Source organism: Capricornis sumatraensis, chromosome 4 (assembly GCF_032405125.1).
Source record: "Capricornis sumatraensis isolate serow.1 chromosome 4, serow.2, whole genome shotgun sequence".
NCBI classification, from domain to species: Eukaryota; Metazoa; Chordata; class Mammalia; order Artiodactyla; family Bovidae; genus Capricornis; species Capricornis sumatraensis.
In genome coordinates this window covers 69,547,088-69,569,931 of record NC_091072.1, presented here as the reverse complement: position 1 = coordinate 69,569,931, position 22,844 = coordinate 69,547,088, and the positions used below count along the sequence as shown (strand labels likewise).

The 22,844-nt window shown below is 40.9% G+C and overlaps 2 protein-coding genes across 2 annotated transcripts in view; one reads left to right on the top strand and one right to left on the bottom strand.

Moving 5' to 3' along the window:
* Positions 1-6,449, bottom strand: part of VEZT (vezatin, adherens junctions transmembrane protein) — a 77,470-nt gene extending 71,021 nt beyond the window's left edge. Inside the window, exon 1 of the mRNA XM_068969975.1 lies at positions 6,360-6,449. Coding sequence (XP_068826076.1) covers positions 6,360-6,395 — 36 coding nt within the window. The 5' untranslated portion in view covers positions 6,396-6,449. The remainder of the gene's footprint in view (positions 1-6,359) is intronic.
* A 567-nt stretch (positions 6,450-7,016) lies between these two features.
* The window catches only part of FGD6 (FYVE, RhoGEF and PH domain containing 6), a 103,507-nt gene continuing 87,679 nt past the window's right edge, over positions 7,017-22,844 (top strand). Inside the window, exons 1-2 of the mRNA XM_068971209.1 lie at positions 7,017-7,032; positions 12,115-14,536. Of these exons, the coding sequence (XP_068827310.1) occupies positions 7,017-7,032; positions 12,115-14,536 (2,438 nt within the window). The remainder of the gene's footprint in view (positions 7,033-12,114; positions 14,537-22,844) is intronic.

Below are 22,844 nucleotides of genomic sequence, written 5' to 3'. Positions count from 1 at the left end.
ACTCACACAAGAGGCCTACATCCTTTCCTTGGCCCCACGTAGATAGTACATGAGCCTGAATCATCTAAGACATCTTGGAGTGTTACAACCTTCCCCTGACAAAGATTCTTTCCTTAACCCAACTTTGTCAGGCTCCTGAAAATTCTACACACTTCTCTGCAAAGTCTGGTTTTAACAAAACCCTGCTATGTCAGTTTAGCAAGAGTCTCTCATCCTCCACAGCAGATCACCCTCAATCCTCCTCATGGGTTCCTCATCTTCTACCATCCCTCCAGGTGAAATCAAGCCCCACAGGGTTAACAGAAGCTGGTGACTAACAGAAATTCTTGAGCTTGTCTTAAAGAACAGATAAAGGAACAGCTTGTTAAAACTCTTCTGCTTATAGATTGCCTTCACTGGTGAGCTTGCTTTAGTTTTTCTCCCTCTTTAACTGCACGCACCCCAAGCTTCATAGAGCCTAGGTAATATACCACAAGATTCCTTAACCACCCAACAGAAAATACCTCTGATATATGGCTTGCTATAGTACTGGAGGCAGGGGCTTAAGCTGATTTTTAGGAACTTAAGAGTCAGCTTTTGTTCAGTCAGAGCTGGCTAAGACTGGTTGAGATCACAGGCTGTAAGATTGGGCCCACGCAGGTGTTGGATCAACGTCCTTTTGACATCAGAGGGCCAAAACCTCCACCTCCAGAATCATGCTAAGTGCCTCCATCTTTTAACATGGATCCTTGGAAGAAGCATGTAACCTAGATATGACTGCAAACAACACTGATTACCTCACTTCTGTACCTCCAATCACCTTTCCTTGCAACCAAGACCACCCTGCTTCTTTACTCCATAAATATCCCACCTTTGAGGGTAGATTTTCTGCTTGTTTTCCCTTGGCTGCTTTGTGAGTAAACTCTTCTACGGCAAACTTCAGTTTCTCAGCATTTGGCTTGCAGTAACAAAGGAACAGACCACCCTGGCTTGTATTCAGCAAGAATCCTGGTATATTGGTTTAGCCAAAACCTCTCTAAATCCAAGATTTCCTCTTAGTAATTAAATTTCCACTTATTCATGTATTTGCAATAGAATCCAGTTCTATACTGAGGTCTCTTCCCCCTATTGCAGTAGTCCTGAATAAAATATGTTTTTACTGCTTTAACTATCATCTAGTTCCGTTTTTTTTTTTTAAACACTATCTCCCATGTATATATGTGGGTATGCATGTTGTTAAGAACAAGACAACATGCCCCAAATGGAGTCACTTATGCTAAGATCCACTTTCCAAACCAAGGCTGACATTTTTGGCCTCTTCCAGAAATGTAACCGAAGAGGACCCTATGGGGCCTTCTTGGGACAGAGCCCCTCTCCCAATATTCTCTGCTGTAGCTCCTATCAGAAACAGCAAGTATATCCTGCATATTTCCTGAGTTTTTTAGATGCTAAAAAACCACCACCAAATAGAAGGAACTAACTACCTGATGATCATGAGCCTGTAGCCCTCAGACCTACTGGTACCTAAGAACTGATAATGTTAATGGCCCTATTAGCTTAAAATCAATCAATCAGAGAATTCTGAGTGACCAGATCACACACCTTGGGATGCTCCTCCCCTTATCTGGCCTTTAAAGATGCTTTGTGAAACCCTTCCAGGAGTCAGGATTTTGGGGGCAGGAGTCACCCGTTCTCCTTGCATGACCCTGCAATAAATCTTTCTCTGCTCCAGACTTCAATGTTTTAGTGTTTGGACTAGTAAGTCCAAGTTGGGCATAGGAACTTGTTTGTTCAGTAACAGAAACATAATCTTAAGCCAGTCAATCAGCATCAGTGAGGTAAGCTGCCTGACAGACCCCTGCCACCCCCTAAAAGAATGTGACCTTGATACAACCAATCTCCTCTTTACTAGCCTAACTTCCCTGACCCACTTCCTCTGCCTATAAAAGTCTCTCTCTCTCTTTTTAATAGATTTGGGAACTCCTTTCTGTCTGCTAGATGGGATGCTGCCCAATACACAAATTGGTGAACAAAGTCTGTAAGATCTTTTTACTCTAGATGAATTTCGCTTCATAACAATGTTAACATTTTTTTTTTCTCTAATCTATGCGTTATTACAGGAGTCTCAGCCAAGAACTCAAAGGGTAGAGGGAAAATTATTTGTCCTCCCCTGTTATCCCAGTTTGTAAATCTGTCCTAGAGCACAAAGTGATGGGAAGTTGCTTGAGTCATTTAGAAGGCAAGCAATAAAAATGCTCGTGGCTTGGAAGATTCGATACTGTAAAGATGTCAGTTCTCCCCAAATTAACCCAGAGATTCAAAGCAATTTCAATCAATCTTTGCAGTTTCCTTTTTCTACAGTGAAAATGACAAGCTGACTCTAAAATTCATTCAGAAAGACAAACGGCTAAGAATAGACAAAGCAATCTTGAAGGAAAATAAAACTGATGGGTATTATTCTATCAAATACTAAGAACTATTATAAAATTTATAGTAATTACAATAATGTGGTATAGGCACAAGAATGATCAAATTAACAAGTGGAAAAGGGAACATCCAAAAACAAAGCCACACATACAAGGTATCCTGATTTATGACAGGGCAACATTGTAGTTCATCAAAGAAACATGGTCTGTTCAGAAAATGCCAGGTTAAATAGACAACCATGTGGGGAAAAAACATATGTTGACCTTTACTTGATATCACACAAAAATCAGTTCCATATGGATGGCAGATCTAGAAGCACAAGGTTAAAATAAAGCTCTGTGACCTTAGAGCAGGCAAATATTTCTTTAAAGGCACTGACTATAAAAGAAAAAAGATTTACTTTGATTATAATAAAATTAAGAGCTTCTGTTCATTGAAAGACACTATTAAGAGAGTTCCACAGACCTGAGACGGTTGAGGTACATATATCCACCAAAGGACTTACATTCAGTATATGTAAAGAAATCCTTCAAATTGGTATCAAGAGATAACCCAAAATAAAAATATGCAGCAAATTTGAATTGGCTTCACAAAGTGAATACACAACTGGTCCTTAAACATAAAAAAACCCCTCTCCCTTTCCTTATCAGGCAAATGCAAATTAAAGCCAAGAGATACCAGTATACACACTAGAATGGTAAAAAGACGGAAATTAACAAGTGTCAGGGAGAAGGCAATGGCAATCCACTCCAGTACTCTTGCCTGGAAAATCCCATGGATGGAGGTGCCTCGTGGGCTGCAGTCCATGGGGTCACGAAGAGTCAGACACTTACTGAGCAACTTCACTTTCACGCATTGGAGAAGGAAATGGCAACCCACTCCAGTGTTCTTGCCTGGAGAATCCCAGGGACGGGGCAGCCTGGTGGGCTGCCATCTGTGGGGTCACACAGAGTCGGACATGACTGAAGCAACTTAGCAGCAGTAGCAGCAGCAGCGTCAGTGAGGTTAAGGGGAGCAACTGGACCTCTCCTACACTGCTGGTTAAGAGTACAAATTGGTACTACCAAGTTGGAATAATGTTCGGCAACATCCACGCAAGGTGAACGTATGTATTTCCTATGACTCAGTAATTCCTCTTCTAAGTATATACCCAACAGAAATATGTTCAGTAAGATATATATACTGAAATGTTCACATTAGCACTATTCATAGTAGTTTCAAACTAGAAATCACCCAAAGACTATTAATAGTAGAGTAGATTAAAAACTGGTTATACATTCACATGCAATACTATGGAGAAATAAAAAGTCCTTACATGACCATATGGATGAATATAACAGACAAAATCAGAGAGCAAAGTCAGAAAAAAAAGAGCATATACAAATGGAACTGCATAGTGTGTACACTATAAAAAACGTCAAAAGGGATCTAAATTAATTATTATAAGTCTGAAGAGTGGTTATTTTGGGGGTGGAGAGAAGTGACTGGAAGAGAGTAAGAGGGAGCTTCTGGTGTGCTGATGATGTTCAGTTTAACACAGGTCCTGGTTACATGGGTGTATTCAACATGTGAAAATTGATCAGTCTGCACATTTATGATTTGTGCACTTTTCTTATGAACATTATGCTGCAATAAAAATTAATGTATATGACAAAAAGCAAATAAATTAAACAACAAAAAACATTTCTAGGGACTTCCCAAAAGTCCAGCGGTTAAGATCCTATGCTTCCACTGCAGGGTTTGATCCCTGGTCAGGGAACTAAGATCCCACAAGCCCCCCTGGTTCTGCCACAAAATAAATAAATAAATTTCTACAAGTAAAATAGGTTTAAGTAACTTATGAAAAATGTATGCAAATCAGTTTTTGAGAATCTAAATCCAACAGGAAAATGGGGGGAAAAAATACAAAAAGAAATGCTCAAGAAAGAAATAAAAATGTTTCTAGTAAATTCAAAAAATGCAAATTAGAACAGCAGAATGCTCTATTCCCTATCAAATTAGCAAAGACTAAAAGAAATTAATAAGGTTGCTAGTATTATTTTCTAGATTTGGTGAAAATAATACTCTTATTCCTAACAGAAACTTGAAATAGTATAACCTTTCCACGTAAAAGTCTTGAAAAATGTTTGTATCTTTTGACCCACTAGTTTCCTTTCTAGAAATTATTCTAAGGAAAAATCAGAGATGCAATTAAAAATGGACTTATGCCAGTGTTGATTATAATGGCATTTTGAAGCAATATAACTATCCAAGAATGGGAAAATGATTTTGATACATATACATATTGGATATTATGTTGTTTTCAAAGAGTAATGATAAGAAAAAAAAAAAAAGAGTAATGATAAGAAAACAGTGAAAAATACATATACAATTCTATGTGGTATACTTTTTTGTGTTAAAAAAATCAAACATACATTTGCATAGCAAAAGTTGGCAAGAATACACACTATAATTTAATAGTGGCCATCTGTGGGTGAAAGGATAACGAGTGATTTTAATTTTGTGGCTTGTTTTCTACAAAGAAATGCTGTAGAAATGAGCATGCATTATTATTATATTCAGATATCTAACCACATAACAGGGTTAAAAAAAAAAAAATCCACCCAGTCCCTTTTCTCTAGCAATCTAAGTAACATAGATTTTTGTCTCTCATGTCCCACATGCAATCTTGTAACTTGTTTCCTCAATTTTACCTTAGCAGTATCTGTCCAAGCCATTATTCAGTTCAGTCTTCTCTCATATCTGAAACTCAGGCACTTGTATTCCCTACTGACCTCCTCAAATCAAGACACTTCCTTTTGGTAAAAGAGCCTATCTTTCACTGCTTCTCCATTGTAGCCCTATCAGACCGCTTCACATAGTGAGAGTTCACACTCAAGTCCTAGAAATATCTGCACCGGATACCGTCACACCTCCCAAGCTTGGCATACTTTGTTCTCGTTCTTCAGAATGCATTTTCTCCCTTCCATCTCTCTAAATAGACTCACAGTTCAAGACCCACCTCCAATATCCATTTACTGGGTGTAGCGTCTCGGAGAACAGACGGCAGTTTCCAAACCAATCCTCCAATGACAGTCTGCATATATTTCAACATATACCATTCTGCACGATTTATTGTCTAGCTCTCTTTTCGTAAAGAATGAGCTGTTTCTTTTCTTAAATTTCTTAAAATCAAGTTGGATGAATGGACTTTGGTAAAGCATTCATACACATGCCTCATACAGAGGTGTGTGTTTGCGCCTGTGCCTGATAGATAAATGGCAATAGAAACACTAGAATTTTTTTTTTTCATTCAAGATGGCAGAGAACGTCTTAAAATAGTCCCCACACAAAAGCACTCTCACCAAAGCCTCGAAACAGAAGAAATAGCTACACCTAGAGCAACAAGCACAAGCAAAGGACAAAAGAATTAGATGCTGAGATGCCCCGGCCCTAATCACCCACAGGAGGTCCCACACACAGATCTTAAACCACGTTAGAAAACTAGCACCGGCTGCCTCCATTCGAAGAGCCACGCCGCGACAGTGAACGGTGACCTCGGGCACTTCTTGATACTGACCCCAAAAATTCAAGGACGAAAAAGGGGGAGGCTAAGTCGTACGGGTGAGTATCCAAAATCCACGACTGCGCCCCGCCCCAACCAGGAGCAGTTACCCCACCCCCACAACCCGCCAAGGCGTCTCCATCACCCGGGAAGGAACACGCAGGGCTCGCGTCCACCGGCCAGGCTGGGAATTCTGGGAGAGCCAGAGGCAGAGACTGGGCGAGGCAAGGGCGCCTCGGGCTACACCTGTCAGGCAGCGGCCAGCACTAGGCCCGGAAATCGACGAGATTCGGTGACCAAGAACGGCAGGAGCGTCACCCGCTCCCTCGCTCCCTCGATCGGCCTCTCGCCTTCTCCCTCGTCCTTCTCAAACAAAGGCAACTCACACGCACCGCCATTTTTCCCTTACCTCAAAAACCACCTCTTCGTCAAAATCCGGTGTCATCCTTCTCCGCCATGCCACCCGCCTCAGCACGATGGGAAATGAAGGCGGGAGAACAGGCTGCACCCAGGCGTCTGCCCCTGCCAGTCCTTGTGTGCAGAAAACTACAATTCCCATCATGCCTTGTAGCTCACGCCCCCTTTTCAAGCCCGCTCATTGGAGCCGAGCTTGAGCATGTGGGCGGGAGGGGCGGGAACGGGATGAAACTTGGGCCCTCTGATTGGAGGAGGCTGGGGCTTTTGTCCGCCTTTTACGGCCGCAACTAGCAGGGGGCGCCTGGAGCTCTGATTTTTTTTTTTTTTTTTTTGGAGCTAGAGAAGTCCGCGCACTGGCGAAGCGGCGTTGAGCAGTGCTCGTGCGCGCGCGTGGACGTCCGCCCGGAGCTCCGCTGCTTGGTGCTCGTGCCCGCCTGCCCGTCACCGGCGCTCGCGCCGGGGAGCGCCGCCGGGTCCTCAGAGCCGGCAGCTTCCTTTGTGCGGCGCTCACGTTGCGCCGCGGTCCCTCAGGACGGAATGTGGGCTCTGCGAGGATTTTTCTCTTCTGCCCAAATTCTTGAAACAATGGACTGTAAGGGGCGCGGGGATTAAGGGGGGCGAGCTGGGAAGCGAGCTTCACTGGGGAATCATGACTTCTGCTGCCGGTAAGTGACGGCGCTCAAGCTGCCGCTGGAAAGTTTGTAGCGAGCGCTGCAGGTTTGGGGCTCGGAGCTGCTTTCTCCCCCGGGATAGCTTAGTAGTGTTCCCTGTGCCTTTCTCCAGGACTGTAGCAAGTGCGGAGCAGACGGTGTTTGCTGCCGGATTTTCTCCGTGCCTAGAGGGGCTCTTTGGAAATCATGTGTCTCTTGGGACCTCCCTTTAAAGGAAGACCTTATTGGGGTCTCTTAGCTCCAGGAGAAACGGGAAATGTAAAGAGGGCATTTATTTATTCTTTTCTAAAATTTGAGCGACTTTGCCTTTGCGTATGAAAATAGTTTAGATTCCCATGTTAAGAAATCAGTTATTCTAGGAAAGGGCAGCGTTCCCGGAGTGTTGAACTTAGCCACTAGGCTGTGTGGCTTGAACCTCCGTGAGGACTGGAAACCCTGACCCTTAGTAAAGAGATGTAGACTTTGTTACTCCTGGGTTCCCCCCTGTTAGCTGAGAATCAGAGGAGTAGAACTGCCGATGCCAAGGTTTTTGTTCATCTTCACCCGGTTTTTTTGTGGACTTTTTTTCCCCGCTGTCTACCTGGTTAGTGTACACAAAGGCTTATTTTCTGTCTACCTCCCTTGGTCCTTTCCCTTCATCCATATGGCAAAGCCTGTTGTATTACCTTTGTGTGCACTCTGAAGAATTTTATGGACAACGTTCAGAAGGAACAGTTCCTATTTTCCGAAATAATTACTAAAGTGATATTATATTCCCTTATAAGAACATAGGTTAACTTTTAAGTTAGAATTTTTTTAATTTTTAATTTTTTTAAAATGACAATTTCGCCCACATTGAAAGAAATAAACCTTCATTATACATTTAATAGTAAAATAGCGTAAGACTCCAAAGTTACTTCTAGAATCGGCAGTTAAGTATCAGATTAAATTTTCTTAGCTTTTCTTGGCATTTGTTTTAAATTCCTGTAACTTGAAACTGTCAAACAGCACCCTAAATGTTCTGATTTGTGTTCTTTCTGAAGACTAGATATGCTAGAGGTTGTACTGCTAGGTGTAATCTGATTACAAATTAAGGAGCTGAGAAGTTAGCCAATAGGAGTAAGAAAGCAAGGAGTGCAGTGTTCCTGTAGTAGTATCTCTGAAGATGTTGTGGATCTTCCCTTTTGATGTTATATGTGTGTGTAGAGGAAGTCATCATATAGTGAGAATTACGTTATTTATAAACTCTTCTTTCCTTACCAAAGGAAGGCTTTCTACTTACTTGAGGCGAAGTATTTTCATCCTAAATTTCTGTGCCTCAGTGTAATGAACAAGACAAATTTTAAATTTAAAATTACTGGAGATTTTAAAATCCTTCCAGCCCGTTTTAACTCTTCCTTCCTTTGGCAAACGCATTTAAAATTCGTACCTTGGATGTGTCAACTTTCAGTTCCAATCCCAACAGTTTATAAATGAACAGATACAGAAGCATTTGATTGACATTTAAATATGTAAACCTGATCTAGGTCTCAGTTTGGAATTGTATTATTTCATTTGAATGACCCTCAAATATTGCAGGCTATTTTTATATTTATCAACTTTGCAATTCAATCCACAGACATTTTTGTGGTGTTAAAAAGAGGGACACTTCCTGTGTTTAGCTGAGTTAGTTGGTTTTTAGCATAGCTGGCTGAGAAGCATTAACTACTTTTTTGTTTGCCCATCTGTTAAGATTTATTATAATTTTTTTACATGTCTAAATGGAGAATATAGAAAAGAACTGGGGTTTTATTTCCATCTTCTAACAAAGTTATGTGTTCATCATTCTTACAAGCTGCTTCTGATGCTCTTTGGAACAAAATTTAAATTCATTAAAACTTTAGGAACGTTATTTGCAGCTGGGGGAGATGTTTGTTTACACTGAACCTAATCTGTGGCATTGTTTGGGCTGGTTGGCTTAATTTAAGGACATAAGAAAAATATAGAATATCTAAATTATATGTATTCTATAGAAGAGCTTGCTTTGTTTTTCTGCATCTGTGAAAGAGTAGGCCCACATAGAGATTTTAGAATTTTTAAAATCAGTATATGAGAAAAAGAGAGCTAATTATAGGAATGTATTTTATACCTTTTTGAACATGTACAGGTCTCAGTGTACATGTGCTGTGCTTTGCTTTTTGGCTGATCTAGTAGCTCAAAGTGTTGCACGTGGACCGCAGCCATCTGTGTGCAATAGATGACGAGTGTGTTTGTAATTGTTAGAATAGTGGTACTAGTGCTTTACACTCTTACCTTACTTTTCCCTGGAGCCAAACAGCTGTGTAAATAAAAGATTTGCTGCTATGCTCTAAAAAGTTTCAAGTCTTGACTGTTGATACAGTATTAACATCCAAAGGTGCTGGATTTATTGCAAGTTTGACATTGGAGCAGACTGTCATATAATGGCTTGTTATTTTTTGATTTGTGTTTCTTTCAAAATAGAGCCACTAAAAATAATGATGAATTTCAAATATTGCTGTGCTATACTGGCTTAGTTGAACAGTTATTCCTACTAATAATTAAGAACTTACTCAGTAATCCTATTGAAGTTGATTCCTACAAACATATTATTATTCTATGTTTAAATGGATATTGACTTTTATTTTTTTAAAGAAATATCTTGTTACTGAGACATAGTAAAGATGTGTATGTGGCAGCTCTGTCTGTTCCCAGGCCCAATGTTCAGCATTGGGGATACAGCAAAGAGACAAAGTGCCTGCCCTCCTGGAGCTTGTCTTCTTGTGGGGAAGACAGAGGGAGGTACACTGAAGAAAAATCACACAGGGCAAAGGGCTCCAGAATCTAAGGGTTCTCCTGAAGCAGGTATCTCAGACGTATCACCTCAAAATCATTTAGACTCTAGAGTAATCTGTTCATATCCCTCATTTACAAGTAAGGAAACTGAGGCAACCAATTCTGCATAAAAACACACAGTTAGGTTAGTCAGCTTTCCCAGTTACATTATTGGTTTTCTCCGAAACAGCATTAACTAAGCCAGAGTTTACAGTTCTTTATTTAATTCATTGAGTATGTGTTGAGGAAGTTAGGTACATAATGCTGTGCTGTATTTCTTGGTAATCACCATAGTTCATGTAGTTAACTGAGTTTCTGGAACAGTAAGAGATTTATGATTCTTGGAAGCAGACCCTGTACAAAGCGTATTTAAAGAAAAGAGTAAAGTTGATACCAAAGATTTAAAAAAAAAAGATTGAACTGAAATAGCAAAAATTGATTGACTGAATGACCCTGAAATTTCTGAACAGGCTCTAAGATTCAGTAAAAGGTTAATGAGATCAGAGGGTTTTTTTGTTTTTGTTTTTTGGTTTTTTAGCTGTGGTAAAATAACCTAACATAAATTTAGCATCTAATACTATTTCTAAGTGTACAAAGCAGTAGTGGTAAGTGCATTCATACTGCTCTGCTGCCAGTCTCCAGAACTCTTTCCATGTTGCAAAACTTTTTGTTTATTCCTTCAAAATGCCCAGAGGTAGGATGTTTTCAGAATGGTTACAGAAATGAAATCAATGTGACAGTCTGTCAGTCTTCCTTATCTTGGATAAGATGGGAGGTTAGGAAGAAGCCTCGGGCAGTCATACTTTCTCTTAAGACTTCACTTAATAGGTCAAGGGTTTAATTTAATAGACTATGACACAAAGCTTTATCATTAGGGTTTGAGTGGTTTTAAAACTTTTTATACCTAAAAAAAAAAAACAAGCAAAATAACAACGTGCTTATTGAACATTTAACTGAAATTGCATGGCTCTGGGAATTTATATTAAGGCATTTTGGAACTACCTCATATCTTTTTTTATTATAACATTATACTGAAGAATTAAATGAGAAGGCATCTGTTATCGGGTGACTTTAGTTGAAGAGGTTTGGTTGGTAAAAAGGAAGTAGAGCACCCTACTTTTTTTTTTTTCTCCTTACTTGTGTCCCTGTAATATCTTCCTGAATTGGAGTACTGTGACTAATTTCCTTTGTTGAAAAGAAACTCACCACCAAGTGAAGAATCAAAGCCTTTGTGTATCCAAGCACTTAAACAGTGTCCAGCAGATGATATTTTGAAAGGTTCAAAAATATTTTTACCACAAGTCTTTTAAGAAATATGACAGGGTGAAAAATGATAGTATAGATAGAAAAACATAAAAGAACTTTAAAAAATGTGGATGTTCAAACTATGTAACTTCATTTTATAGGCCTTTTGTGTGAAGTTTTAGGTTCCTGTAGGCTAGAGCAGATCTGTTGAAATCTAACACAGTGCTTATAAGGTGCTTATTAAGTCCTTTTAATATAATGTCAAGAAAGAATTGCTACCATAGGAATTATAGTCATCTTTTAAATACACTAGAACTGTGGTTATAAATGAGGGGTACACATCGTAATCACCTGGGATAGAGTGTAGACATGTGACTTTCTAAAAATAAAGCTCAGTGAAGAATTATAATGAAAATTCCCATTTGACAATGCCTGCACAGGAAAAATACCACTTTATTAAGAGCCTCAAATAATACAGTATTGATAATTTTCAGTGTTTAAGTTTGGGAAATTTCTAGTTTCTGTATTCTCTTTTAGGTTATTTTGGGGTTCAAGTGAGATAGGTCATTGATAGAGGGCATTTTATACAACTCCACTGTATATCCTCGAGATAGAAGAATACTGCTATTCACATGAGACGTTTGGGTCATATCCTATGTAAACCTTAGGCAAATTCAGCTCTTGGACTCAGTAAATGAACCACAGTATCCTCTCCTACTATACGGATCTAAGCAAAAGCCAGTTTTATTTAGTGTTGACTACAGATATGGTGATCTGTTCCAGAGTTAGAAGAAAAACTATTGGATTTACTAAGCAGTGTACACTATACCAAAAACTGTATGTACTTGAATTGAAGAGCAATTTACAGAATTTTCAAAAGTAGTATTGACTCTGCATAATGTAGTATAATAATCTACCTAGTAAAATGCATTGTCAAAAGTAAAAATGTTCTCAAACTTAATCATTTATCTTCTGCTTTGGATTTTTGGTCATCAGACGTTTTTTTTTCCCCCTATCTAGAGATTAAGAAGCCACCAGTGGCCCCCAAACCAAAGTTTGTTCTGTCAACTAATAAGCCAGCTCCACCTCCTGTCGCACCCAAACCCGAGATCTTGGTTTCTAGTGTTCCACAGTCAACAAAGAAAACCAAACCGTCCATAGCTCCAAAACCAAAAGTTCTGAAGGCCTCACCTGTCCAGGACATCACACAGTCAACATCAAGGAAAATTGTTGTGAAACTGGAAGAGCATACACAGGAATTCCCTGAAAGTACTGACAACTCGAACTGCAAAAACAAAGGGCATCCGAGCAGTGATTATATTTTACCAGTGTGTTCCTGCCATCCTGGATGTGACCGTAAGCTTGAGAACAGAGGGAATTTGTGTGTCAAGCAGCTTGTCTTAGGGCCCCTGGAAATGCATGAGAATTTAGAAAATAACAAAATTGGTGAGTCCCCTTCAGCTGTAAAAAATCAGCATAAATGCGATTCTGTTGGTGAAAGGGTCAAGAGCCAGGGTAAAGTAGTTTTAAAGGCAAGCATCCTCGAAGAGAAGCTCAAAGATGTTTTAACACAACGAACGTCACCCTTTCTTTTCCCCCAGAAGCACAGATCCACAGACAGTCCAGAAATGAGTGATGGCTGTAATTCCCACAGACAGTTCAGCATTGAATTTGCAGACTTGTCACCTTCCCTGTCCAGCTTGGAAAACGTTTCTAATCATCACCCTTGCCACCTACAACTTCCTAGCACTGAATTTCAAAATTTTGAAACTAATCAGAATGACAGTGAAAAAAGCAACACTTGCTCTCATTCATCTGAACAAGAAGCTCTAGAAAATGGAAAAAGGAGTCCTTTCTTATCTTCAGATGGAGATAGTAAGAAATCAGAAGCCAAAGACCTTGGTCCCTTGGAAATCCACTTAGTGCCATGTACTCCCAAGTTTCCAACTCCCAAGCCCAGAAAAACACGTGTTGCACGCCTCTTACGCCAGAGACATATAGATACTCCAAGTGAAAGTACTGAAGAACCGGAGAATGTAGACAGCTTGCCTCATCTTTTCGAAGATAGTTTGAAAAACAATAAAATCAGTGTCTTTCATCAGACTGCTTTGTGTAACCAGGAACAGGTGGACAAAGTGAAGCCAGAAAATAAAGGTGAATTGAATGTGGACCTCACCGGTGACAGACAAAACTCAGTCTATTCACAGAAAGCCATGTGTCCTGAAACATTTTCCTCTGAAAAACTGTCACCTCCTTTAGAAACAGACTCTAACTTGAGTTCTGACAACAAGTCAGGAGATAGTTCTGGTATGTCACTTGCCGAGGTCAAAGGAACCAATTTTATAAGATGTAATACTCTATCTATGAGCCTGCCCAAGCAGCTCAAATTAACCTGCAGCGAACATTTGCCTACTGCGTCTAACCCGGGAGTGTCTGCCCCTCAAATGCAAAAGGAATCTGTGATAAAAGGTGAAAGTTCCTCAAAAGTTGTCCCCAAAAAACCTCAAAGACACAGTTTGCCTGCTGCCGGAGTGCTTAAAAAGGCTGCCTCTGAGGAGCTTGTGGAGAAAAGTTCTTACCCCTCAAATGAAGAAAAAGATTCAGAGAAGGGTCTAGAAAGAGATCACATGCAGCATTTATGTGCCCCAAACAATGGTATGTCATCCTCCTCTGATATGCCTAAACGGGCTTCAGAGAAGCCAGTGTGGAAATTACCTCATCCCATTATCCCCTTCTCTGGGACCCCAGAATCCTTAAAGTCCGTCACCATATCCTCAAACAGTGAGACTTCCGGTGCCCTGACCAAGCCTAGAGCAAAATCATTATCTGCTATGGATGTGGAAAGGTGCACTAAGCCTTGCAAAGACTCTCACAAGAAGAGCTCTTTAAAGAAGTTGCTCAATATGAAGCTGTCCATCTGTTTCATGAAGAGTGACTTCCAGAAATTTTGGTCCAAGAATAGCCAGCTTGGAGACACAACCTCAGGCAGTCTGGCAGGTGGGGAGCAAAAAGGCAGTGAGAGTGATTGGCATGGTTTGTTGGTAGATAAGAGAAGTAAACCCATCAAGGCATATTCGGCAGATAACTATAGTCTGGAGTCCCAGAAGAAGAGGAAGAAGTTGCGGGGCCATACCAGTGCAGCTAATGGACCAAGAGCCGAGTCTCTGGATGACCAAATGCTCTCCCGGGAGTCGTCCTTGCAGGCACTTTGCAAATCTATTACCAGCGACTGTGCACCGGAGTATGAAAATATACGCCATTATGAGGAAATACCAGAGTATGAGAACTTGCCATTTGTTATGGCTATGGGGAAAACTCCCGAGTTGGAACAGCAGAATTCCAGCAGTGTGGAGGACACTGATGCAAGTGTGTATGAGGTAGAGGAGCCGTATGAAGCTCCAGATGGCCAGCTCCAACTTGGACCCAGACACCAGCATTCCAGGTAACACTTAGGTGTCAGACAGACTCGTGTATCACTGAAATTAACCCTCAGCAACCCTGTGAAATAGGTTAAGATCTCATAGGTGGGGACAGGTCAATTGGCAAGAGAGTGGTTTATTGGATTTTATTTTTTAATTAATTTTTATTGGCATACAGTTGCTTTACAATGTTACATTAGTTTCTACTATACAGCAGAATGAATAAGCCGTACATATACATTATATCAGGCTTCCCTGGTGGCTCAGAGGTTAAAGTGTCTGCCTGCAATGTGGGAGACCCGGGTTCGATCACTGGGTCGGGAAGATCATCTGGAGAAGGCAATGGCACCCAACTCCAGTATTCTTGCCTGGAGAATCCCATGGATGGAGGAGCCTGGTAGGCTATAATCCACAGGGTCACGAAGAATCAGACAGGACTGGACGACTTCACTTTCACTTTCATACATTACATCCCCTCCCTTTTGGACTTCCTTCCCATTCAGGTCACCACAGTACATTGAGTGGAATTGCTGGTGCTATACACTGTATTCTCATTGGTTATCTATTTTATACATCGTATCAATGGTATACATGTGTCCCTCCCAGTCTTCCAATTCCTCCAATCCCTGTTTTCCGCCTTGATATCCACATAGTTGTTCTCTACATTTGCGTCTCTGTTTCTGCTCTGCAAATAAGATCATCTGTACCATTTTTCTAGATTCCACATGTATGGGTTAATATACAGTATTTCTTTTTCTCTTTCTGACTTACTTCACTTTATATAACTCTCTAGGTTCATCACGTCTCTACCAACGACCCAGTTTGAAAGAGTGGTTTAGTTAAGCATATATTGTTATTTCCAAAGTGCAGTCTCTTTTTATCATGTAGTCAGGGTGGGTATTTGCAATCTAACCTTTCAGTCGTTGACTTAAAAGTACCAACTTGGAATACAGAGCAATACCCTAGAGGAGGGAGTTGTCCAAGTCAATGAGGTTTGTTTGCTAGGTGTAAGAAATCTGTGAAGTTTTTGAAATCTATGTGTGCCCTTGAACTTTGGTGGCCTTGTCAGATAAAACCTCTCAATTTGCAAAATTCACTACTCTTTGAGGATTATTTATTTCACTTGTTGAAGGCTAATTACTAACTTCAGATGGAGATAGAAAAAATGCAAGAGAAACAAAACTCCTGCCTTTCTCACTTTTGTATACATACTTCTACCCCTGGTGTGCCTACTTCATCTGTCTTTTTTGAAACCTTGTTTGTCCTTGATGGTCCAGCTCAGCAATCCTTTGCTTTCTGAAGCTTCCACAGTTAACTAGTACGTGTTTACCTCCTATTCTGATCTCCCAGTTATGCTTTGATGCTGTGGTGTCCTTTATCTCAGTCTTCTTTATGGTAGAATTGTTTATTGCCGTGCCTGATTGGTGTTTGGTTTCAGGCTTCATGAAGAGTTCTGGTCATATCTTTTTATCCTGCATGAGGCTAATGCAAGGGTCTTAGTAGGGATCGGTAGATTTGGTTGACTAAATGGAAGAATGAGCGAAAAAAGGGCAAAGGGGAGCAGCTTCTTTCTCTCTCCCTAGTCACAAAGGGACCCTTGGCATTGTGTTGAAAGTGTTTTGTGTTTAACACAAAGCACACAGACCGTTTTGGAAGTCTTTATATTCTTTCTTAGGTGACTAACTTCAAGCCTTTGAGTGCTTAGGTCTTAAAATAGGACTTCTGTAGAAATATTAATACATGTGGCACATAGTAGACCCTCAAAAAAAAAAAAAAGGATTATTGGATGAATTGAATAAATCAAATTAAGCAAAATCTTAGTTGTTGCACCAAGTAAAATAAATTGTTCTTTTACCTTTCAAATGCTCTCTTGGCACTTTTCTTTGCTCATAATCCTCTCTGCCCTTCCTCCTTTAACCCAAAAAGGCTTACCTCCTTTGCCTTAACTTTTCTAAATCTGACTTCATCCTGTTTACAGCTGTCTACTCTGAGTGTTCGGAGAAGGCAATGGCACCCCACTCCAGTACTCTTGCCTGGAAAATCCCATGGATGGAGGAGCCTGGTGAGCTACAGTCCATGGCGTCACTGAGAGTCTGACAGGACTGAGCAACTTCACTTTTACTTTTCACTTTCATGCATTGGAGAAGGAAATGGCAACGCACTCCAGTGTTCTTGCCTGGAGAATCCCAGGGATGGGGGAGCCTGGTGGGCTGCCGTCTATGGGGTTGCACAGAGTCGGACACGACTGAGGTGACTTAGCAGCACTCTGAATGTTAGTACCTAGGTGAAAACCTCTCCCTTGGCATAAATATTTCAATGGGGAATAAAGTATCCAACTTTTTTTAAAAGTCTGTTTTCTATTTTCATGCCTGCTCATCTCACCATGGAACAGTTTTGTTGATGCTGCCCTCCTTTTGAATAATTTTTTATTGGAGGATAGTTGCTTTACAATGCTGTGTTAGTTTCTGCTGGTACTGCCCTCCTTTTAACAAAGTTTTGTGTGTTATTGTGTATATGTGTATGTTGAAGGGACGAATTTGGGTTCTTTGTCCACATGCTGCTGCTGCTAAGTCACTTCAGTCGTGTCCGACTCTGTGCAACCCCATAGACGGCAGCCCACCAGGCTCCCCCATCCCTGGGATTCTCCAGGCAAGAACACTGGAGTGCGTTGCCATTTCCTTCTCCAACACATGAAAGTGAAAAGTGAAAGTGAAGGCTCTGAGTCGTGTCCAACTCTTAGCGACCCCATGGACTATAGCCCACCAGGATCCTCCGTCCATGGGGTTTTCCAGGCAGGAGTACTAGAGTGGGGTGCCGTCACCTTCTCTGCTTGAGCAATGAGTGGATGCCAACAATTAAGATAGGATTAGGTTTGGAATAAGGGTGGTGAGTTTGCTTTTGGGATATGTTGGATTTGAGGTGCGAGATAACCATCTAGGGGAAAGCGTTAGTTACTCAGTCATGTCCGACTTTTTGTTACCCCATGGACTGTAGCCCACCAGACTCCTTTGTGGAATTCTGGCAAGAATAGTGGAGTGGGTTATCATTCCCTTCTCCAGGGGATCTTCCTGACCCAGAGACTGAACCCAGGTCTCCTGCATTGCAGGTGGGTTCTTTACCATCTGAACCGTCAGGGCTTTGTGACATACTCGTATCCTTAGCTAAGATGAAGTTTTTTTCCTTGAAATTGGAGATTTGACCCTGGAAGTTTTCTGTTGACCCTCAGACTTGATCTGAAGGGTTTGTGATTATCTCTAATACAAACTGTAAACTTCTGGAACTTGTCCTTCATCTGGTTAGGGCACTGCTGCTCTGGTCAGGGGCAAACGAGGAAGGAAGGGGTTAATGTACACATCCAGCCAGTGCAGCCGGATGGCATTCATAAGAAGGGCTTTTTCTCAAGGCCACAGGAAACCGAGGGCGGCTTTGGACAGGTTGAAGCTGTCAAGTAGGGCAGCCTGGTAAAGAGTGGGTGAGCTCTGCTTTTGAATTTCGCTTTCCATGGAGATTTTTGTTTAGGCCTGGCGCAGGGAGGCCTGAGCAGACTGGGGAGTCCTAAAATGTGCCAGCTGAATCAAAAGCCTTCAGTCACAGGCCAGGCTAACAGTGTTGCCTGGGAGGTCGTACTTTGTGTAAACAACATTGCACGTGGAAAGAGAAAGGAGAATTCAAGCCTCCCGAGGAGGATACCTGGCTACCCCCAAAATAAGGTAAATGAGAAGTGGGGCGTCTGTTTCAGGTGAGCTGAGTGGATCCAAGTGGAAATCCTGTTTGACAATCTGGCTGTTGAAAATAAAGAGCTGTGTTTTAGAGTAATTAAAATTCAACACCCTGTGCTTCTAAAATGATAAGAAAAAACACAAATGAACTCTTTAAAATTTTTCTGCTGAAGTGAATCAAACAAGTGTCTTTAACAGTTTCTTAGGCCTTGGAGAAGAGGTCTGGATCTTGTAGAGGGGACTGGTTCACAGAAACTCTCTAGTTTTACAGTCTACTTAGATAACCGAGCAGATTCTGGATTAGTAAACAGAATCATGGGGGTAGCCTGTATGGTTTTCTTCTTTAGAGTATAGATGTTTCATGAATCCAACAACTTAACATTTCCGGATTCATAACAACATGTTTATAACTCTTCAGGAAAGAATTGCAGGCAGCCCCCAATTTCAAAGAGGATTGTGTTCTAAAAGTTTGTGATGATTTGAAACTTAGTGTATTTCTCAAAGACACAGTTGTGGGATGGTGATATAAGCCCCAGTTTAGTCTCCGGGTTACATTAGTCATCACTGTCCTGGCCTCCCCTTGCCCCTCTCCAGGTAGATTCATCCTCAGTGCTTTGTGCTAATGCAGGAGAGTTGGCTAGGCTGGAGCCGAGTGCCTGCAGGGCAGGAGCACAGTTGCTATTTGGAGGCAGCAGGGTTTGTGGAAAGGGTGAGGCAGCTAAGGAAGAATGAGGAAACTGGGGGCTGGGCTGAGAAAGACTACAAAGCACTGCCAGTGACAAGAAGGGGAGGGCTGGGTGGGTGGGAATTAGGATGCACTGGATTTGCTTTTCCTCCTTTCTCCTTTACTGTTCCCGCCCCTCCCTTTAACCTTCCTCAGACTCCTTTGTGCGGTTCACCTAATTAGTCTCTGACCTCAGGAAAGAGTGAGTGGAAGAAACTGAGAGAGGGGGCTGGATGGTAAGGAGTGGTTGAGCAGCCAGATCTCAAGGTCAGGGTGGATGATGTCATAGAAACATTATTGTTGATGTCCAGTCGCTCAGTGGTGTCCAGCTCTTTGTGACCCCATGGACTGCAGCATGCCAGTCTTTCCAGTCCTTCACTATCTCCCATAAGTTTTCTCAAACTTATGTCCATTGAGTCAGTGGTGCCATATAACCATCTCATCCTCTGATGCCCCCTTCTCCTACTCTCAAGCTTTCCCAACATCGAGGTCTTTTCCAGTGAGTCAGCTCTTCACATCAGGTGGCTGAAGTATTGGAGCTTCAGGTTCAGTAGTTCCAATGAACATTCAGGGTTGATTTCCTTTAGGACTGACTGGTTTGATCTCCTTGCTGTCCAAGGAACTCCCAAGAGTCTTCTCCAACACCACAGTTCGAAAGCATCAATTCTTTGGCATTCAACTTTCTTTATGGTCCAACTCTCGAATCTGTACATGACTTCTGGAAAAACCATAGCTTTGACTAGATGGACCTTTGTTGGCAAATTAATGTCTCTGCTTTTTAATACACTGTCTAGGTTTGTCATAGCTTTTCTTCCAAGGAGCCAGAGTTAGATGCTTAGAAACATAGAAAGCATAGAAACATAGCTTGAGGTATTCCCAGGTAGGTCACCACTGGGTCATTACTCTGGGTTCTCAGAAGTAATTTTGTTGGAAGTAAGATGGTGAGCCCCTTTGGAGTATTCCAGTGCTCTTGGGGGGTACAGTGACCCTCTTCCTTGATGTGTTTCAGACATAATACATCTAAAACAATGGGCAGTGGGCCTTTCTCTCTGGCATTCACTTGACCAAGAAGTGTGATTTCCATACGGAAGTTTCTAAAGTTTGGGTCTCTGATGTTAAAGAGTTATGGACAGATCACAAAATAGTAGGGCCCAAACAGTGGAATTTTCCTCTTAAAATTGTAGCAGATTTCCTGATTCTATAATCCAGAACAGTTTTCCCTGGAAGCATTCCAGGTTTTTTCCTCTGTTGTTTTAGTTTGTTCTTATTATAAGCCCTTCACGGAAAATGTGTGGTAATTGGGTTTTCCTGGGTAACCTATCAAGTCCTCAGTTTATTTATTGCACAAGGCTGACCGGTGTCAAGCAGTATGCATTCAGAGATGGAAGCGTGTGCTACCCCCTAGGAGTTTCTGCCCAGTGGGACTGAGTTATAGATGACAAGCTTTGTCTGAGTTGTATCCCAAGTAGGGTGTTGGACTTCACAGAGATGGTGACACTTGACCTGTGGCTTATAAAATGGACATGATTGGATTTGGCATTTAGATCATTTTCCAACCTCAGTAAGAGTGGTTTCATTCTTTGTTTTCTCCTTAATTTAAATACAAAACTGGACTTAAAGAGCAGCTGAATGGCATTTCAAATCTCAAGTCCCAGTATGGCATTTGTGTTGTAAATCTTCAGACCCAGCCTAGAAGCTGTCTCTCCTGGGTTACGTTTACCATCTGGTGGTTTTGTTGGATTTTAATATAATGATTAAAGTATAAATTAGTAGCCCTAATGAGCACTTCCATGGTTGTCATAGCACCAGGAAGATTAAGCACAGTTAAAGGGTGGGGGCTGGGACTCGTACATCTCAACAGCAGCTCTTTCCTGTGAGTTATTTTCAGCATCACCTCAGGAAATATCAAAAATTTGTATGGCTCTTTAACTTTGTGCTTCTTGTGTTGGAACCATAGCCACACGGTTTTGGCAGATCTGTTTGTTTACATACTTACCCTACATTTGAAACATCAACTAGAAGCATTGGATTTTATTTCTTGGCTATGCAACTTTTCTTTTTTCCTTTTAAATATGTACTAGGAATTAAAATGTGGTATTTGTGTCCAACTATATTCCTTTGGTCTCACTCTTGCCAAAACAGATAAGTTAATATTTTGTCAAATACATATGTTTTTATGTAACGGAATATCACTTTATACTTTTAGAGAGCATATTTTTAGCCAGAAAAGAAGAATGAATATCCTACATTGTGATTGTGTATACACACACATGTCCGTGCATATGTGTGAGCGCATCCTGTCTTCCTTGGTAAAAATACATTGTTTTGAGATAGGTGATATTTGCACATTTGGGGAAAAAAAGATGACATTGTTTTGAGATAATTGGCTGGTTTTTCCATGATTTTTCAATGGTAAAAATTGAATATATAGTTTTAGAATTTCACCAAGGTTATGATTTTTTTTTTCATAAAATTGCAATTAAGAATTGTATCAATGAGGTAGAAATTGCTTTGCAAAATGAAATTTTGATCTTTTTCCTGGAAAAATTTTCCCAGGAATGTTTCTGTTTGGGAAAGGGCACATGTGGGAAGGGTAACAAAAAGGGCCTTCCTTCTTTTCCTGAGCATTTTTAATTTCTGTAAGGACCTGATAGTTAAAGATAATCAGACAATCCACCAGTCTGAATGGATTAAACCTACCAGTAGGATGTTTGCAACCTAATGAATTGTTGCCTTAGAAATAACCATGAGCAGGAGTTGGGTTCCCAGCCTTAACACAAGAGCATCTTTAGCATATGAAAAATGCAGTGGAAAATAGTGGGAAGTGAGCCGGGGACGATAGCATTAAACAGGGCAATAAAATTAAATAAATAGTGTTTATGACTTCTAAATGCTGATGTATTCAAAGAGGGAAAGGCTAGTGTGTTGATAAGGAAAATAATAAGGGAGGAGGGACTAGTACGAAGAGGTGGAGAAGATGACCTTTGGCTCACCAGTCCTCCAGGTGGTTCAGGGGAATTCCACATGCAGGCCCCTGTTCAAACAAAAGGGGATGAGTATGTTCATATTTCAGGTATTCACTAAATGCCTGTACTTGGATGCTACTTTGGTAAGGTTTCTGGGTTCTCCCAGACATTTCTTTCAAATGCATCATCTTTTCCTGGGGTTGCATAGATTAACTTGATATTTAGGGAAAGCCCTGTATTTAAAAAGTAGACCTGTTTATATTAGCCTGTTTATTTTAACACTTTCTTGAAACTGTATGAGGTACAAAGAGAAGTTCGAGTTACTGTAGTTTTGGGTGTGGGACTCTACAAAGCAGTGCCGACCTTCTTTTAAAGACTGAGTTTGAAAAGGATACCAAATTGCTGTGATTTATTCAGTAATCCTGGATAAATACTTTGGTATTATGTAGGAACTTGGATGATCCTTTCAGTTTTATTCAGTACAGTTCTTTTCTAGAGATCATGTACATTTCAGATCATCAGCAGTAATGTAGCAGATAGGTGAATTTCTGGTTTAGAGAGGATTGCCAGGTATTATACTCTCACAGGTTCTTAGGAAATTTTGTGGAATGTTTAAGAGTTACTGAAATTCATTTATGGAATATTTTCATGGAGAAGGAAATGACAACCCACTCCAGTGTTCTTGCCTGGAGAATCCCAGGGTGGGCTGCTGTCTATGGGGTCGCACAGAGTCGGACACACTGAAGTGACTTAGCTTAAGAGTTAAGTTCAAGAATGGAACTGCCTCGTTTCTTCTGGATAGTATGGAAAAACTTCTTTGGTGGTTTAGTTTGGGTCTGGTGTTTGTGGATCTCTAGAGGAAAAAAAAAAGTATTTGTGAGTAGTTTTGTCATCAGGCAGAGACAGTTTATCACTGGGGCTA